This window comes from Homalodisca vitripennis, chromosome 6, assembly GCF_021130785.1.
Source record: "Homalodisca vitripennis isolate AUS2020 chromosome 6, UT_GWSS_2.1, whole genome shotgun sequence".
NCBI classification, from domain to species: Eukaryota; Metazoa; Arthropoda; class Insecta; order Hemiptera; family Cicadellidae; genus Homalodisca; species Homalodisca vitripennis.
The window spans coordinates 112,789,647-112,810,732 of record NC_060212.1 but is presented as its reverse complement, the minus strand read 5'-3'; the positions used below and the strand labels follow the sequence as shown (position 1 = coordinate 112,810,732).

Sequence of the window (21,086 nt, the reverse complement as noted above, 5' to 3'; positions counted from 1 at the left end):
TTTGTCGGAAGCGTGGATTCATTTTCGCCGTGATGTTATCTCAGCTCATATGTCCAGCAGTCCACTGACCACTAAGTATAGCAGTTATTTTCTAATGTTCTCTTTGTTTTATAATAAATGGTGAGTGCTGAAACCTATCGAGCACCTGTTTTTTTTTTTTTTTTTTTTTTTTTTTTTAGTAATTATTAGGTAAATCAGTAAATTTAAATTGGCCTCTAATTTTTTGCTAAATATTGAATGTGCAAATAAGACGAATAGTGTACCTATACACCGAATTGATAGAAACATAGAAAACTTTAATATAAGACGTGTTCTAACTACTCTTGACTACACATAGGTGTGTATTTAAAATAGTTTTATTCTGTAAAAAATGTACACGGATAAATGTAAAGTAGTTCATGTCTGAGTATAACATAACTGTAAATGTTAAATTTTCCAAATGTATGTTTATCATTGTATTAAAAATATTCATTAAGAGTACATTTTAAATTAGTTTTCATTTCTTCTTTAAACATTTTAAATTACTATGCAAATAACGCGAGGATATTGAAAATAATTCCGATCTGGGCAGACAAACAATTATCGCCGCCAATTATGTAATAATGAAAAGGGGGTTTCCAGTCATTTGCTATTGTTCAGTGAAACAAAAAAATCACTAACACGTTTCCATACAAGTTGCGAGGACAAAGTGCAGGAAAACTAATGCGAGCTGTCTGCAACCTTGGTCTGCAACAAGTGCTGCTGGCCTTTCGAGCACCAAGAGTTAAGGAAAAGTTACTTGTAAGATATTACAGTATTTAACAGTTTAAACGTTGAATGGTTTTAAATCACTGTTTAGAATTTTCATTTCATCTTAAACTATGCAACTTTAAAAGATTAATTTTTAAATAGATTTGATTTACATTTTAAAATGCTTAGTTCCAAAAAATATAACTGTTTTTATGCCCTGATATCACAGAAGGTTCCAAAGGAAAACGTAGTTTTGCATTTTCCTACACCAAATTAGTTTACGTGATTAAAAACTGCGATTTAGACACTAAATATGTAATCTTTTGAGGAGGGAGCAATCCTTAAATAACTGAGGGAGCAATCCTTAAATAATCCTTTGTCCCTCATTCCATCATTCACTTAATTTTAATATGCTAGGATACAGTAACATTGCATCTACTGGAAAAACCTTTACTGAATATTTATAAAACCAAATGTATCATATTATTCACTTGATAGAAACGTCAAGATCGTAACTTATGCAATTGTTATTACTATATAGCATAAGTATTTATCACTATTACTGCTATAACTATATAGTTACACTATAGCAGGTCCACCAAAACAGCCCAGTGACGTTTGATGCAGTGTTGCCATATCTCTACTGACCACCAGCTGTTCCCGCTATAACGTGCTATGGTCACATACGTCCGTTTGGTTTAGAGGTTGTCTGAAAACAAATTAAGTAAATCAATTAATCTACGTATATTTGTTTATGGGTAACGAATAATGGCTGTTGTCACGGATCAGTAATTTTCCATACACAAAAACTGGCAACACTGCTATGATCGGGATGTAGAGAAGTACTGTTATGATCATATACTTATGACATTTACCACAACTTACCGTTATTTTAAAAGTCTCTTTGAGGACCGCCTCAAGAAAGTTTCTGACCGATTAAAGAGAAGCCAAGTTCAGAGAAAAGAATTTAACTTTCCTCCTGCCATACCTTCTCGCAGACTGATTATAAACTTGTTTCCATTTTATATTCTTCTGAATCCTGCAAACCATAATTCAAGTTTAGTCCAAACATTGAAAGAAAGTTTGTATGTTACTTATAAGTATAAAACCTACATTGAATATATTTTTAAGAAATAACAAAGGCACGACTTATAAACTTGTGGAAGCTGTTCCACCAATCATTCTCAACTGTTTGCTCCTTTGATTAATGATGATGTAACAATGTGAGTGAATGCGGGATATCATTCGTATCTGATGGTGAAACTATTTAGAATCAGTATTAAATTCATATGATTGGTCTTTCATATTGACTGGTCACAGACCTCTCGTCGATAGTAACAAGAACTGCACTATAATGTTTGATGAGAAGTCTTAGTGGCGATCTTTCGGGGCCAACAAACGCCCAACGTCCTCTGATCTCTAACATCCGGAGTGCTCCTTTTCTCTGTACTGCTGCCATCTTTTATCTGTAGCATCTTTGATATAGTGCGTCCGCCCATATTTCGCACCCGTACAGGATAACTGAGTGCGTGACCGACATGAGCAGCCGCCGCTTACTCGCCACAGGTCCACCAATATATTCAGTCTGCTCAAAAAGGCGGTAACAACCGCCGCGCCGCCTCGTTTACTATCCCAGATATATAGGGTCGCGGAACGTGAGCTTAGTAACACGCCGAGATACTTCACGCCGAGATAATCTTCCAGAACCTGTACAACGCGCCGGTTTCAATCCTCCGTCTGGCGAGAAGTACAATCTCGGTCTTCTGTGTTGCCAGAGTCAGGTGTGCTCACCCATTCAGGCCAGCACTCACAGCATGACTAGGTTGAGCAGCAATTGTGCTTCGACGAAGGTCCTTAGAGTGACTACCACGGCATTATCGACCACGTTTCCCACGAGGGTAGCTCCCTTCATTTTCCATTTGGAGGACCCCATCATAAGTGATGTTCCACAGGTCCAGTCCCCGATCGACCTGTGAAGTAGTGTGGTATGAGAGTTTAAAATTTAGAAATAATTATGACGTTTGCCATACAATGTGAAGAAATTGTTGCGAGCAATTAAAGATTTGATTTGATTTGATCGAGCCCTGCGCAGCCCCTACCGTGATCGTCCTCCAGCGCGGTTCGCATAAGTCAACTTCCTATCCCTGAGATAGGTGTTATTCATTCTCAGGACGAAAGCAAGAACGCAGCAATCGTCCCACAGGGCGGTTAGCACATATCTGCCCACTTGGCTAAATTGAATGTGTTTCGCACGCAAAGCTCGACCAGCACGGCCAGCCCCAATTGGAGCGGCCTGTCAGAAATTCGTGATGACGGTCAGAAAGGCCTCTACTTGCCTCGATCGCTTCGACGAGCCACGGTTTCAACAGACGCTCGTAGAGCTTCCCTGCATATAGAAAGATCTTTCTAGCCGACGGGATTTCAGCTTCTCCCTTGCTTTATTTGTGAGGGCAAGGCGTTGGATCTTCCATCGATCATCGAAGGTGTCTTCTTGCAAGTAGTGGTTGTATATATTCAATATCAGCTGTGGTTAGATCCGAGCTACTACATCAGCATTTCCACCGGGACACTATCGGCACCAGGCGGCTTATGGCACCGCATCTGTTCGACAGCCCGTGACAGCTATGCATCATTAAAGACGGGAATCTGCCCATCTGCATTATGAGTAGAAGACTCGGTTGCGCCACCGGACTTGGGGATCGTGTCAGTCAACATTGTTCTGTGCTCAGTTGTGCACTTGATGAGACAATTAATGGGAATACCATTGTTTGAAAACCACAGCACATCATGTTTTCGTGGATGCCCTTCCTACTATTCATGATTATAAAAAACAAAGGCTACTACTCTGCTCACTCAACTAAACGAGCTGCTCCGTTAGGAATTAGCATCGCTGTAGTTGAAACGCTTAACTTGTCACAGAAAACATGAACGAACGCTCTACATCGCTTAAACTTTTTATTTTATTTTGGTATGTATATATAAGGAAATAACAGGAAAGCAATTGAATTATTTAACAATCCACAACAATACAATAAACTGTCTTTAGAATATAACGAAAACAATGTCAACAAATGCTAAGAGAGATAACCCAGGTACAAAATTATCACTATAACTGCAACAGAGTGCACCACAGGCTCTAATGGGAGAAATGGAACAGGAGAAAAAGTCAAGATGACTAGAGATGTTATTGCCCAGCCGTTGTATCCGCTTCATTGTACTGTTGGACTCCAGGGTAGGAGATGAGTGATGTCTTCTCTCATACAACTCTAGGGATCATGTATGCCAATGGCGTCTAAAGTTCACACATTCCAGAAGAAATGGAGAATCTGTCATATTGTCGACAAGCTTGTAAAGGAACATGGTATCTTGGATGTTTCTTCAAGCCTACGAAGGAGTTCAAATTTAGGGTTTTTCCAAGTCAGAGACTGTTACTTCTTTATACTTAAATCCCAACCTGTAGCCAACAATACTAACAAACTTTCTCTACGCTCACTGGAGTTCTTGCCTAAGGTAAACTTGAGGAGACCACACGGTGAAAGAATATTTCAAAAGTGGACGTAAGTGCGCACAATATATGGCCCTTAGTGACATTTTATCATTTAGATGGCAAGAGACCCGTGACAGCATTCCTAATATTCTCAAAGCTTTACCACACGTACTACGCTCATATTCGACGCGGCTTAAATCATAGCAGAGAAAAAGTATGAGGTCTTTTACTGATGACTGCCGATTCAGTGAATGACGACACATAATCACAAGTCACTGGAGATCCTGTCCTGTAAAATAATACAAGATAGAATTTTTCCAAATTTAAACTCATATCACTCTGTCTACACTAATGCTCAGTCTCACGTACACCATATTGCAATAAAGAACAATCACTTGCAGCTCTAATCTGTTAATAAAGCTTAATATTATCAGCAAACAAAAGGCTTTCATCTTAGCTGTGATGTCATTTATGAACAGATTGAACAACAAAGAGTTAATGTGGGAATCCTGATGCACCCTGAAGATTCTAAGAAGTAATTTGAAAAGAAGCCAGTAAATTTTACCACAAGTCTTCTGTTGGCCAGATAGTTTTGTCTTCCAACTAACGATACCAAATGCTTTTGATCTTATGAATCACAATCAAATGATCAACTTTGTCAAAGGCTTTGCTAAAATTCAAGTAGATTATATCCACTTGACTTCGCTCTGAGAAGGCCTCCATTATACTACATTTTTGGGTGACAATGTTCGTTAGAGTGGATCTCCCTGCGCATAACCCATGCTGTTGAGTAAAAACCCAGTTTGCAAACTCTGAATTCTATTTAGCACTATTTTTCAAATACTTTAGTAAGCGTAATTCATTGCATTATAATTTTGAGCTTGATTTGAATATTGGTGTATCAAAATCACTTTTAAGCACTTACCTAAACACTCCTGACTTCCATGATGCATCAAACCACTCCGTAACTACGTCATTTATTGTTGACTATAATAAATAGGTACTCTTTATTTGTATGAATACAAAAACACACACACTCACACACGTATACCAAAAATAAACATAAAAATAGAATATTATTTCACTCAACAATAAATACCTAAGACGTATAAAAGGTTACAATAATGCAAAAGATAAAGATTAGATTTCTAAACATTCAATGGGATGAATGTAGTATTTAGTATATACAATCAAAGCTTAAGGTTACACAAAATAAATGATTTGGACAGAGTAAACAATAATTATTAATGTTTTATTAATGTAGCTTATTTGCAACATTTTTCTTCTCAACAAAGCTCACCAAAGAGCTTTCCTTATTATTTTCGGAGCTACACTTAAACTCTTACATATCTATGGAAAATTTACATTCAGTTTCAATTCAATTCAATTCCATTTCTCCCACGTGTTTACGATGTTCACCACCTCTGTACATAGTGTGTGTCAGTGTGTTGTTGATACGATTCTAACCTAACTTTTTGGGAATGGGATCAGACTTTAATTTATAAAGTCTCTAAAGTTAAATAAACGTCAGTAAAAGTGTACTTACCTTGTAACCAGGAAAAAACTTGGCTTTAAATTATAGGATTTGTAATACACTCGTGATTATTATTACTTGCAAAGTATAATAGATACTAAAAATTTGAGTTACAAAATATTATATTGATTCAAACTAAAATTTAGAGTTAGGACCCATGGATTTTCAAGTTTTCGTTGGTGGGTTGTCCGGAGTTTTTAAAGGTATGTACTAGGTTGTGTAGATTTTCTTAATTATGATATGACATGCTAATGATGAATTATTATTGAGGTTATGAAATTCTATATAAGGAATAATGCATATTATGCTATAGGATTATAACCATATAAACTACTAGTTATCTTTAGGATGAAATTATATTTTGATTATATCTAAAATAGCCTAATGATTACGGTACAAAAATATTGTACAGGTTCTAGTTCTTACTCGACTCTTTTTGTGCAATACATAAGTGGCTACCACCACAATTGAATCATCGATATTGATGATTATCAGAACTACAGAAACTAAAACGCTGAACTGAATTACGTTAGGCCTACAGGTATTTTAAATTACAATATAGTTCAGCTGTTTTGATATCTATAAAATAATGATTTAATGATGGATCAAAACTATTTAGGCTCTGTGTATTTATAAAATGTAACACAACACAACATTTAGTAACTTTTAACTATTTTGAAGGCTAAACATGATAGCTTAACACAAATAACACATCACCAATTTACTTGTGGCCATTACTCTGATTCTATACAAATGATTTTACTTTGTTTGAATTAATTCGGAACAATATTGTTATTCAATACATTGAAAAGTGCATGTTTAATATAGGCTAAACAACAAGAAGTAACTATTTAATTTTTGGAGGATTTGGAATTGATGATATTTAGTACCGCAGGGAAATCTACCTGTCTGGGGCGAGTCATTTCCCCTATTCCCCAAAACCGATTGTTCACTGCTATCCAGGCAGGCTGTAGGTATTCTAAAGTATCTTAAAATATGTAGACATAGGTTAAAGTTGGTTTTATTTTAATGATTTTGTTGGATTATTTTTGTTATTATAATATGTTATTCTTTTTGTTAACATATATTCTATTTTTTATTGTATTAATTATTATATAACATCGAAGTTGGATAATATACTGAATCGTTTGATAATAACAATTGAATATCAAGTGTAGACCGCTTAAATTAGTAGCTACAGTATAATAAGAGACCACCACCACAATAGAATCATATTTATGATTATCTAAACTATAGAAACAAAAATGTTGACACGAATTACGTTTTATAAAAACTATCTATGTTGTTTATCTATAAAATGTAACAAACAAAACAGTTTAACATTTAGTTACTTTTTACTGTTTTTAAGGTATACATTATAATTCTATTGTGGTGGTGGCCTCTTATTGTACTGCAGCCAAATTAGTCTCCTTAGTATATTAGATAGTTTAGTTATTTCTAATCAATAATTTGGTACCCCTGATTCAATTGGGTGGTAGTGGTGGCTGCTTACTATACTGTATTTGATACATCTTCTTTTAAAGTCACAATATTGCGCAGTCCGAACTTTGACCCTTCAAAAACACTATTCTTCAGTGCGTTTTTACTAAAGTTGTGTCCACCATTACCTTTTTTTTGCATCTGAAGACGACGATGTTAGCTCCTCTGACAGTTAGTTACATTTGATACCTTTCCACAAATTAAATATCACATAATGGATTCTTAGGTACTAACCCAACATGCTGAAGCCATAAAAAACATGTTTTATCGTCTTTTAAAGCAATTTCGTGAAGCTTCCTAAGATTGACAGCCATTTTTAATACACAATGTTACTTATGTGAAATTTAAAATATTACCTTAATTGTATTATTTGAAAGTGTTTACAGCTGTTCATATAGATTATTTAAGTTAATTGTTCGAAAATAATTAATCAGTATCGATTGATTATATCGATGGTTATGATTAAGTAATATCGTTTGCCAATTTCGATATAAAAAACCGGGTCCGCTTATCGGACCCTACCCTTAAATAGTATTAAGCGATTTGTGTCCATAAAATTTCTGAGCGTTTTAAAAATTGGATTTGTTTGTTTGTGTAGTTGTGTAGTAGCCTACATGACGCCTGTTTCTATCTTGTTGATAGCAAATAAAGATTTCTGTATTCTGTGTCAGTAGCGTAGCCAGAAATTTCGTTCGGGGGGGGGGGGTCCGAAAATTTGGGTCCGAAACCGGGTGATCCATTTGTGTGTTATTTGCCAATGAGTTCATTGGTAAAAGTTAAATACCAAAAATATGGAGCCTTAGTAACTACGCCTTATAGAAATTGGAAAGATGTAATAGGCAAATTCAACTCTCACAGCAACTCTAGTACCACAAATTTTCTTGTATAGGTACAGAAACTTTACGAAGTTCGATTCTGGCCGAGTAGAAGGTACCAAAGTGATGTTGGATTCACTGGATAAGAAAGTAAAGGAACAAAACAGAGCTTCACTCAAGCGTATAATTGACACAACTATATTCTGTGGAGAAAATGAAATACCCCTTCGGGGACATTGGGCCACTGACGGCCGAAAACCCCCTCGAAAAGGAGGGCAAAATTTTCGAGTGTTGCTCGGGTACAGATCAAACTAACGGTCGGAAAATGCACCGGAAAAACTCTACTGATTAGAAGTTCGGCTACTTTGGATTTCACTGATTGAGGTATTTATGAATGAGTTATAATGACGATTTTTTGTATCATTACACTGTAGACGAGTATCTAATTATCGGGGAAAAAATCAAAAAAATCACTTTCGGTCGGAAATAAAATACACCTGAAAAACTCTAATGATTAGAACTTCAACTACTTCAGACTTCAGTTATTGAGGTAAACGTGGTATTTTTGATTGAGTTAGGACGACGAGTTTTTGTTATCATTAAACTGTACTCGACTATCTATATAATTATCGAGATAAAAATCACTTTCGGTCGGTAAATACCTAAGAAAAGCTCTCTACAGATTCAAGTTTTGACGATTTTGGATTTCACTGGTTGAGTGGTTGAGGTAAAAGTGGTACTTATATGTTAGGACATTGATTTTAGGTATTAATTCAACGCCGACTAATAAATATATAATTATTGAAGAAAAAAAAACAAAAATAATCACTTCCGATCGGAATATACTAAGGAAAATTAAATAATACCTCAGTCAGTGAAATCCAAAGTAGTCGGAACTTCTTATCAGTAGAGTTTTTCCAGTGTATTATCCGACCGGAAGTGATTTAAAAAAATTTTTCTTCGATAATTATATAGGTATTAGTCGGCGTTCAATTGATACCTAAAATCAATGTTCTAACATAATTATTCTAAGTACCACTTTTACCTCAACGACTCAACCAGTGAAATCCAAAATCGTCAAAATCTGAATCAGTAGACCTTTTCCTCGGCATTTTTCGACCGGAAGTGATTTTATTGTTTTGTTTCTCGATAATTATATATGTATTAGTCGACGTTGAATTAATACGTAAAATAAACGTCCTTATAATTACCACTTTTACCTCAACCACTCAACCAGTGAAATCCAAAATCGTCAAAACTTGAATCTGTAGAGAGCTTTTCTTTGGTATTTACCGACCGGAAGTGATTTTGTGCTTGATAATTATATAGGTACATTGTACAGTTTAATGATAACAAAAATCGTCATCCTAACTCAATCGAAAACACCACATTTACCTCAACCACTGAAGTCCAAATTAGTTGAAGTTCTAATCAGTAGAGTTTTTCAAGTGTATTTTCCGACCAAAAGTGATTTTTTATATTTTTTTCCGATAATTATATACACGTCTACAGTTTAATGACACCTAAAATCAACGTCTTAACTTAATTCTAAGCAGTAATTTTACGTCCTCAAAATGAAATTGAACGAAGTGGTCGCTAATATAAACTGTTCACCGTGTTACGGTTCAGGTTACTTTGCGACGCCACGTGACCGCGCCCTATACAAATACCGTGATTACACTACACTGTCCGAAAGGCCGAGCCCAAAAGTACTTTATGGCTTAAACGAAAGGACAATTATATTTTTAACAACGGTTACTTTCATCAATTAAATCAATCAATTTAATGTTTGTAGACAAGAGTAATGATAACTCTCCTTTTTCTCCTGCTCCATGCTTTATTTTTTAATATGTCTTAAAATTTCAGGGGGGGTCCGGATCCCCTGGACCCCCCCCCCCTTCGCTACGCCACTGTTATGTGTACAGATTTAAGATTTAATTCAGAAACTTTCTAGGCTATTCTATACAGGATTCTGTGAGGACGTGTATTACAAGGGACTTGTGAATTAAAAATTGTTTTCACAAAAAGAATTATGATCTGTGACACGTTTATAAAAGAATAATTCTTGTGAAACATTTCAGATATACAGATTTTGTTAAACATATTTTTTCTGAACGTGGAATTCTGACAGTATATGGTTTACACATATTTGAACCAATAATTTATGTAAAACAATTTTTTGGTCCTATACTAAAAACTAATAAACATACTTATAATACTCGTTTTAATAGACATACCGATCAACAAAATCTCGAATTGTACAAAAAGAAAACATATTACAGAGGTGTGAGATATTTTCATAATTTACCAACAAAATTTATAATGGAAACAGATCTATTCAAATTAATAAAAGAAGTAAAGTATTATTTAACTAATTTGTCTCTATATTCTTTTGAGGAATATTTCAATACAAAAACTAATTAATTCATCTAAAGAAGAATTGAAAATAAATTGTTAAAATGTAAGTTTTATCTTTTAAATGAACTAATGTTATTTTTAAAATTTATATTTTAACACGAAACGTACAAATACATTGATTTATTGTTCTTTGAATAAGGTCTTTCATAATATGTATTATGCAAGATTATTTTTGATTCACTAGAAGGTTTAAATTAATATTAGTATTTAGTTTTATTGTAGTGACGCTATTCTTTGTACCTTGTACATATTATGGAATAAAGTGGTTTGACTATGAGAAAATTTTTTTACTAAATATGACACTTACTTCAATGGGAACAACATCATTAAGGTATCTATCTATATAGTGGAATATCTTGCATCTCAAATATAATTACTATCAAAAATTTCTGGAACGTAGCATATACTATATATCGTTGTAGATCTGAATCAGCCAGGAATAATGTAGGCTAGAACCTGTCTGGAACTGGAACTGTTTTTAGCACTAGTCTGAGCGTGGAACGTTCCAGGTGGCCTGGTACATCTCTAACCAAATAGATGACGTACTAGTGCATCAGTATTACTTTGCTGCTAAAACTCATACTCTTCAAAGGGTTAACTAAGTATACAACTTACTCCCATGTCTGATCTAGTTGGATTTTTCAGGTTTAAAAATATCTCACAACAAGGGTGTTCACAATGTGAAAAATCTGCAAAAATTAAAAGAAATCACCCAGAGGAATGAAGTGACCGTTCTGAACTGGGCAGACAAGCTGGAGAGTGAAATATTGATTGGCTACGGAAGTCAGCTGGTGAAAATATTTGATCTGAACACCAACACTTTTACGTACAGTGAAGAAAAGAAAGTTGGAGATGGTTCGATATGTGGAATATTCAAGTTAAATGAGTAAGTATTATTTTAGAGTAACATGTTTTCCACTATAGAATCCAGGACATAACCTAACTATCAAATATGTTACCCTCCAAGTGCTAACTATATCACTTTAAAGTGCTGGACCATTTTCAAACATATGACAAGAACAAAAAAAATAACTTGCAAACACAAAAATGTATTCAAATACATGTATTATAACTTTTTTCAGATAAACATGCTCTATAAGATAAGGAGGATCCAAAATACCTATCATTCTGCTTTTAGAAAGATGATCTTGTTGACTTGCAGAGTGGATTTTTCTCAAATTGATGAGATATAGACTAAATGTTTTTCAAAATTAGTATTAAAATTTTAAATACTGTATATACAAATTGTTCCAAATTTTATGACGTTACCCATCATGTGATAATGTTATATAAAGCTTAGTGAACAAAAATTACACAGACAAATTTTTTAAAGCAATAAGCATGTTCCATCTATCATTTGCCAAAATCCACAAAATATATTAACTACATCATAAGTACTTGTACAACGGATATTTCTTCAAAATATACAGTAAAATCGGGTTATATATTTGAGCACACATCGCTCAATGTCAGTTACAATGTATAACACAGTTTGAAATGTAAAAAAAACTGCTGTTTTATATATACCAACAGTTGACTGAATCAGCTGGCTTTTATTTCTCATACTACTCACAATCTTCCAAATTACTATTTCCAGTTCCGTCACTGCATAGAGGAATCTTACCAATATTTAACTCTATGATGAACCTAAATATTGATAAACCCTTTCTCAGTAACATTACAAAGTGAAAACATCACACAATGCGGCACTAGTACTTTGAGGTTAAACAATAAAGGTTATTAACAGAATTGATTTATAACATAAGAATACTCTTCTTTTAATTAATGAATCTTAATGTACTATTTTATTGTTCAGTTACATCATACATAAACAATATATTGTTGTTGAAAAAATTCAATTAAGAACATTCTTTTTTGTCAAGAATCATAAATAAGGGAGATATGAATTTTTTTAAAGTGTGTACAAATTGCATACCGAGTTGGCCTATTAAATTAGTCAAGATATTTATAAGAGCAATTTTTCAATTTTTGTACCAAGTTTGAACTTGTTTCATCAGTTTCTGGTGATTTTTTTTGTAAACTAAAAAGCAGTTTGTATTTATTATACTTTTAAAGTGAAACACCTTTCATAATCTTCCGAGTAAAATTATGTTAGTCAAAGTGCTAGAAGTTTATTACTGTTCTTATGAGGCTAAATCGAGTTGGCCACCAGTACATTGGACTTTTAACATGAGATTACACATGTCTAATGTTGTGAGTGTTCCAAGTCCGATCAAGCCATCCTAAATATCCTGTTACTCCAGATGTTTTCTGGCAGTACCAAAAACCATATAATGCTAAAATTGGTCTAAAAACCCGTTATTGTTAGGTCGCTGGTGACAGCGGTAGAGTCGGGTGTGGTGAAAGTATGGAAGGAGAACAGCACAGTGCTGGACACTGGAGGACCACTGAGCCGCATGAGGCAGAGCCCCAGCCAGGAGACCATCATTGGCACAGGGGGGAAAGAGAATGACCTGAAACTGTGGGACCTGGAGACGGGGAAAACTACGTTTCAAGCAAAAAATGTGAGTATTTTAAATATTGATTGATACACGCCACACATAAATTGTGTTTTGTGAAAGAAATCTTGAATGAAATCGATTAACCCTTTAACTGCTTGTAATATTTGTCTAACATTTTTTTTAACTCTTAAAAACTATATGTTATGATTCAACAATAAAAGCCTTGCAAAATATAAGATAACACAAATGGAGGTGTGTTTTTTTAATAATAAAGACAAAAAATACAAAACGGTTGTTTAGGGTCTGGTACGCTTGTACAAGAATACACTGAACCCATCAACTTCCACCCACGCCAACCGTTGTTAATTTAAGGTGGGTCCTCTTGCCAACTTTACCACAGACCACAGAAATCGATCCCACCATCTCGAAGGACAACTCCTATGTCCAAGAGTAGCATCTTGATGTCTTGAATTTGCAGGTAGCTCACTGACGATTTCGCTTCAGCAGCGCTCACTAACTTATCACTTTGGCAACACTCTAATACGTTATGATCATGATTCATAGCACCTAAAGAGTTCAAAATCTGTATGGTAACATAAAACATTTGTAGAAGAATTAAGTGTCTATTTTATTTATTTAATTAATTTTAAAATACAATTGTATGGTGTTGTTTATTTTTGTTTGAATGTAAACATGTAAGAATGTTAACAGGTACGCCATGACGAGTTGGAACTTAGGGTGCCTGTGTGGGTGATGGACTTAGCATTCAAGCCCAACTCCAGCCAAGTAGCCGTGGCCACCAGATACGGCCATGTAAGTATTAATTTACTTCTTTACTAATCTCACTTTTAGTAAGTTTTAAAGAGAGACATTTAAAACATAAGTTATAAGTTGTTACTATATGGTAAGTACATTTAGCCTAACAATACCATATGTAACGATTTGTCTGTAATTCTGTCCGATGCTGAGATAACAGTGGCACAGGTGGAATTGTTCAATTATTATGAAAGAAATCACAGTCCTGTAGGATATAATGTGATATAATCATGTACAATTGACGTCAGTTGAGTTTCTTTTTCAAGAGATTTACAAGTCAATAAAGTGGCTAATTATTACAATGAGGAGTAAGTGTTGAACTTAATTATGTCTCATCATATTCAATCAAGGTCCGAGAGCACATTTCTCGATCACAGGATACCGCTAGACAGTCATATGATGTCAGGACGTGAACTAGAACAGCACGAATCATGTAGTTTATCCACCCGTTCTATTTATGGGAGCTAGGAATTAAGTGAATTAACCCATTGTGGATTGTATTGTTTTGGCACGCGGACACCAGCGGGCACGAATTAATTTACGGGCAGCGGCCGAACGAACAGCAATGTGCGCCAGGTCGTATCGCTCACTATTGTATACTCACTTCATATCTACGTTGAACTTGATTCTGGTTTATAAAAATATCTCCATCTATATTCTTAAAAACAAAATAATTAAATACAATATATTGTTTATGAATAAGTTTTCCATTTCGATCAGCTCATATTATGACACGCAAATTATACCATAAAATTACTATTATAATAACAGCTGAGGAAAACAACCAATCAGAAGCCCTAAAAAGCAGAGAGTAAACTCATATGAATGAGTTTTCAACTTCAACATACAACTGCGATCTGTAGGATATTTATAAAACTTTTGAAAACTCTAAACGTAGACCATTGTTAAACACTCTTAGTTGACAAGTAAAGGCGATCGCCCAATCTATCAGACATTAATAGAATTATTTGGAGGGAAATTTAAAAGCAGACCGCTTTTGCGAAATGAGCTCGTCATCATGCCGTTAGGCACGGCCGTTGCATGACGAGCACAGCTCGTCAGTGATCCGCAATGGGTTAAAAGGGGTCAGTTCTATGATTACCTGCATAGACATAGTTATTGTACTCTCCCGTTTCTTTTCTTTTTCCTTGGTAGTTTTTATGTATATTACTGCCAATTTGAAAAACAATTATGAGGAGTTTCATTTGTTCAACAGGTCAGACTGTACGACCCCTCAACTCCTACCAGACGACCTGTCTGTCAGGTCACAGCCAAGGATCTGAGTTTCACCTGTATTGCCAATGCACCAAAGGAGAAGTAAGTATTATGTTGTATAATTAGGATATGGACTGTAGAATTATTACTTTTCTTAATGTGAATGAATTTTATTCAGAATTATAAAACATGGATTAAACATAATTGTCAGGGGAATATTAATTAGTAGTGTTAAAAGATTTTATGCAAATTTTTACAACCACTTTAACTTGAAAGGTTTCAAGAAATAACCTGATTATAAATAGTCAGCAGGTATTTCTTGAATTTGATAGTTCACTCGGTTTTAAAAAATTACATAAATTTAATGAAAAATGTGTATATTTATAGCAGAGTTAAGGCTGCTTTAGCCTTTTTCCCACTCAACCTCAAGATAATATGCAACATCCTATATGTACTAAATCAACATAAATATAAAGTAAAATACGCTAAAATCTTAAATGTATTCAGTTAATTTAATTGCCTATGATTAATTATTCTGTGAAATCTATAAAAGAACATATCACCTTAGCAACTTCTAGCTAAAACAAAATCCAAACTATGCTATTGATACATTGTGGTATAGGAAATGGGGAGAAAAGAATCTTGTAAGATCAAGGAGGATCGTAAAGGTCAAAAACTTTTTAGAACATTTTTTACCAAGTATTCAGGAAATTACCCATGATTACCTATAACATGTTATGAATAAACATTCATTTAATCAAACATGTATTCGCTTTCTGTGTACTTTATTTACACAATTTTGTCCAGAATAAATGTTCTACAAGTTTTATTAAACATTTTGATGTGTTTCTTGGTGAAATAATAAAGTTATTGTTGCCCAAAGAAGAAAAAATGTGTTTTTTCACACAATTTTTTGCATTTGGCCCTAGTCTCAAAAACTACTCAACTTACAGTTCTGGGACATGGGTTTGGTCAATTTATCAGGTTATAAACTATAAGAAACAATTGAATTCGCCCTTTAATATACCTTACTAGAATTTTAGAAAGACCTCGTTTTACATGGTGAGCTGAAATCCGGGTGAAATCTTTCGCTAGCCGGAACTTGCCAATGAAGCATTTCCGGACCCATGTTTATATAAACTTTTTTCATTATTTTTACATGTAGAGTGAGCTCCACAGTTTCTACATATCTTCATGAATCACCCTGTTTATACTTCTGTGACCAAAAACCCACGCTAAATACTCAAGGAAAGTCTGCTCTTGATCCTGCATGAAGAAATATTTTGTGTTACAATCTGTCCACTACGAGAAAACTCAAAGAAAAATGATCCTGTCCCATGATAATCGAATATTTCTTCATTATTAAGGACATTAAAAAATATATATATATATATAGTTATATCTTTGATTTTCATTTGACCGCAGTACGCGCTTGATTCCTAGGTGTAATACATAATGATGTGAAAACACACTAATACAACCATTTGTGCCATAGGCACTCCTCAGATTTCAGACACTGCACTAAGCAGAAGGTGAATTGGAGCTAAACTCAATATTTACATATGAATCACCCTTTCCACCACAGCTATGTTATATGTAGTAAATAACTTATTGAAAATTGATGAACAGTGGATAGTAATTGCAAGCAGAGAAGCCCCTCACTGAGAATGTTTCACTGATAACAGACTGTTGTCACTAGTTTCCAAACCAGTTAATTAAAAAAGTGTAAATTATTAAAATGCGTATTAATCATATACATAGTATGTTTCAAAACCTGCATACTTGATGAATATAGTCAGAAATAATAATCAAATCTAGTGAGTTTTAAGTGGAAGTCCTTTACATCTGTGACCCACTTTGTATTAACTTGGAGTTAGAATTAGGCATTAAAATATATTAACTCAAATTTGTTATCTAGGTATAATACAATTATTGTTTGTTAGTAAAAGAATTTTTCATTTAGCCCTTTCCAGACCAGGCGGCAATATATTGCCGCCATAGATCGCGTCTGAAAAGTGCCAGGCGGCAATACATAGTCCCCTTGATATTCGTTGTTTTCTTAAATAAATACAACGTCAAATGATTAAAGTTTTATGTTTTTATATTCCCTGGTATATTTGTAGATAATTAATATGAATATCATTTTTATTTTGGAGGTCTATGCATTTTTATTTCGTAATAATTGTCACGTGACATTATCAGCTGACTCGATCTATTGTTGTTAATTCTTTTTTTTTAGTGTAATCGTACTATTGTATGCTGGATTCTTCTTCATTATTTTATTTTGTGGTTGTAAATATTAGTAGTGTTAGTAGTTACGTGCTTAGCTATTGTGTGTAGTAGTTACAATGACTGACAATTTGCGATCTCACGGGAGTGAAATTGTAAGTAGCATATTTGTAAATAGAAAAAGTGTAAATAAATTTCAAATAAAATTGTGTAAATATTTCTTGGTAAATAGTGTTTTAACTGTATTGAAACTGTTTATGGATCCTACAATCATCTGTTTACCGGTACATCCATAATGTGAATATTTATTTTAAGTTTCTTGCAGTGTAAGAGTCAGTTGCTTTATCACTTGTTGCGAAGTACAATTATGCGTATTTATACAAAATGTGTCATAAAAAATTTATTTATGAGAGAAATAACACAAAATTTTGTATGGTTGTTCCTTTTTAAATGTACAATATAATATAATAGCTTCCCACAGTAAAATTATTTTTCCTTTTTTAGTTATTTACAAACAAAAATATAAAAAAAATTTTTATTGTAATCTATTAAAACATTATTATTTTTTAATTTTAAATTACTTAAAACTACATCTATATATTTTTTTGTTGATAGTATGTATCTATACGAGTAATTTGGTGCAACTTTTAGGTCATTCTCTAATCTTTATGAAAAGTTATAAATTTTAATCTAAGAGTTTTCTTGTGGTAGCCATGTAGTGGTGGGCTGTACGACGGGCAACATGTACTTGGTAGACCTGCGCGGCAAGGGCCTGCTGCTCAACAAGTACCGAGGGTTCATGGGTAGCGTGCGTCAGGTCGCATGTCCCACGACGGAGCCGTACATTCTCAGTGTCAGCCTTGACCGTCACTTCCGTGTGCACCATCTCAACACCAAACAGCTATTGTTTAAGGTAATTGGCCATTCTTTAAAAATCCCCTGATATTAATAACTTTGTAGTCAAAATATGTATTATTTTCAAATTTTACCTTATCTTACCAAATTTTACCAAAATTTAAGGCTTATTTTAATTTGTTACAACTGCACGGTACTTGCATTTTGAATTGAACGTGAACTTGTTAAAGGGTTTGAGTATGGTTAAATGTATAAGACTTTTCTCGATAAAAATTAATCTTACTTGATTAGAAATAAAATTTGAAAATGTTATGTTTAGTTTGCCTTATTTCAACATTTATAATATACTTAGCTAAATAAATCAAGCAATTTATTCCCTTTAACTTAACCTAATTTACTGGATACTAAACATAACTATACAGCTATAGCTATACAGTAACATTGTATTTATCCAAACTTCACACATGCAACATGGTGTGTGAACAGATTGAGTCTAATTCAAATTCTTTATTGTCACAGTTTACATAATATACATTCTTTTAATCCAGCACAGCTGGAAGAATGGTTGACATTGTCTAGGTATAAAATAGAACTTAATATTAATATCAGTTATGAAAAATTGTCAAAGTCAAATGTAATTAATTAAGTGTAATATTATAGATTTAAATATGTATAATGTTATAATTATAAACCAACCATAAAAATAAAATGTATGAATTTTTTTATTTATATTCATAACGTTATTAGATTATTGTATCACATAGATACTCTTCAATAGAGTAATTTTTTTTAACGTATACTTTTATACTGAAACTTTTATTTCAAATTCATTGTCTTTTTGAATTGATTTCAATCTAGTAGGCAATTTATTGTATAATTTTCTTCCAAAGTGCTGTGGTGAACGCTCAATCAAACAAATTCAATGAATTGGAAAGTGCAACAGATCTCTATTTCTTGTATTGTAATTATGGTTATAGTGATTTACAAAAAAAGAGCTTGAAATACTGCCTTGCAAACAATAAGCATCTCAGCACATAAACCGATGGAAAGATTAACAGATTTAAGTCTTTAAATATTCATTTGCATGAAGTTGTTCTCTTTGAAAATGTCATAACCCTTCTTTTGGATTTTGAAAATGTCTGCCAGCCTACCAGAACGTCCCCAAACTTCAACGCCATATTGCATGATTGAAGGAAACATAGGTACTGATAAATCATAAGTTTTGTTTCTAAGTCAATAACGTTTCTTAAAATTGACATGTAGAAACAAGTAGAGTTAAGCTTTCTTTCCAAAATTTGAAAATATTCAGTCCACTTTAGATTGGAGGCTATGTGGAATCCTAAAAAAATTGCTGATTTCAAAATTTCAATGCTACTTCAAAACTATTTTAAATTTTTTTTAATTTAACTTCTAACAAGTCATTTTCACTATCTGTGTCCGGGTCATCGTCATGCAAATTAATCCAATTGTCTATTTTGGCTTAGATATTTTCCTGGTGCCCTAGAAATAAATTCATAAAATACTCCTGGACAGGTGACATGCAACAACACACAGTAGCTGTCTGCACTGTGTGACTACAGCGATCTCATGAAGGTGCAAACACTCATGACAGAGAACCAAGGAAGTGCTGATATGTAGTAGAAAATGCCATTACTACTTGCTTAACACACATTATTTTGTCATAGAAATGTAGAACAGAACTAAACAGTAACAATATAACGATGTGTAATATCATGTCAGTTTTACTCTTTTACACAATCACTATGAACCTAAAACACTATTGTGTCAAAAACCATTAAAGGCTTAATTATGAAAAAGAATTTTTATTGTTTGGTATGAGCACATACCCATTATGTATCCATTAATAAGTTAAAATCAAATCAAATGCAAGTAAAGTCACATTTGACTGAATAATTAAATTACACTGTACAATAAGTATTTATGAATGAAGAAAATTACAGTTTTGTAAATATTTTTATTATTCTTGTAACTGTGTATAGGTAATCAAAATAATTTTTGAGTGTTTACTTTCAGAAAAAGATGTATATTTTTTTTCTTAATATAACAGTATACTGTATATATTTTCCTTTTGTACAGTATAATAACATTCATGAGACACTTACTTATATTTTAATATAGCATAATGAACCAAAAAAGTAAACTACTCATAAAAATTAAACTATAAAAGTTCCAAAATTATTAATGTATACATTTTTTACTGCTCTTACTAAAATTATTATGGTTTCAATTTTCAGAAATTTAATTGAATTGTTGTTATTTTTTGTGATTTTGTATTTCAATCAAATTCATTAGCATATATTTTCTATTATTTAGTTGTAATAAACAATTCAATAAAATGTTTATTTTCAGGAATACATGCAGTCTCGATTATCAGGCTTACTTGTCAAGTCAAGTTTTACAATGGAAGATGTAAAGGAAGAGAGCGTGGAGGGTAAAGAGGAGTGTAAAGAAGAAGGCGAAGTAGATGAAGAGTATGAAAATATGTTTGATCAAATGGAAGTGATAACTGATAAACAGAATATTGAAGAAGAGAGGCCAAGAAAGAAACAGAAAACAAAAAGTAGCAAAAGTGTAACAGAGGATAAAATTGAAGATAATGGTCAACCAAACTCTGAAGAGGATACAGAAGATGTAACTGAAAATCCAAACAAGTCAGAAAAAAGAACAAGATCGTCAACCAGATGTAAAACAAAACGGTTAAAAAAACAAACATCTGAAGTCATTGTTGTTAACTAGTGATTTTGTTAATAATTAAATATATTGTAAGATATTAGTTTTATCTTTATTGGCACTAACACCTTTCATTAGTTTATATTATTAATTTCCTAGTGTCAGAGGGAAAATAGGTTTTTTGAGAAGCACCAAATTATTTTTAACATGTGGTGGGTTGCACACTATATTTCACTCAAAAGCGAGTTGCTCGAACTTAACGTTTTTATAATTTATACTTTTAATGTGAAACCTCAAAAACAATGTCTTGTTAACTGTTTCAGTAGTACTAACAT

At 33.2% G+C, this 21,086-nt stretch overlaps 1 protein-coding gene across 1 annotated transcript; it reads left to right on the top strand.

Moving 5' to 3' along the window:
• The first annotated feature begins 5,602 nt into the window (after positions 1 to 5,602).
• Positions 5,603 to 20,851, top strand: LOC124364739 (WD repeat-containing protein 74). Its single transcript, XM_046820442.1, has 7 exons — positions 5,603 to 5,953; positions 11,129 to 11,369; positions 12,813 to 13,008; positions 13,657 to 13,758; positions 14,978 to 15,078; positions 17,917 to 18,118; positions 20,431 to 20,851. Exons 1-7 carry the CDS (start codon positions 5,908 to 5,910, stop codon positions 20,815 to 20,817), a joined length of 1,275 nt encoding a protein of 424 aa, XP_046676398.1. The 5' UTR covers positions 5,603 to 5,907; the 3' UTR covers positions 20,818 to 20,851.
• The last annotated feature ends 235 nt before the right edge of the window (positions 20,852 to 21,086 follow it).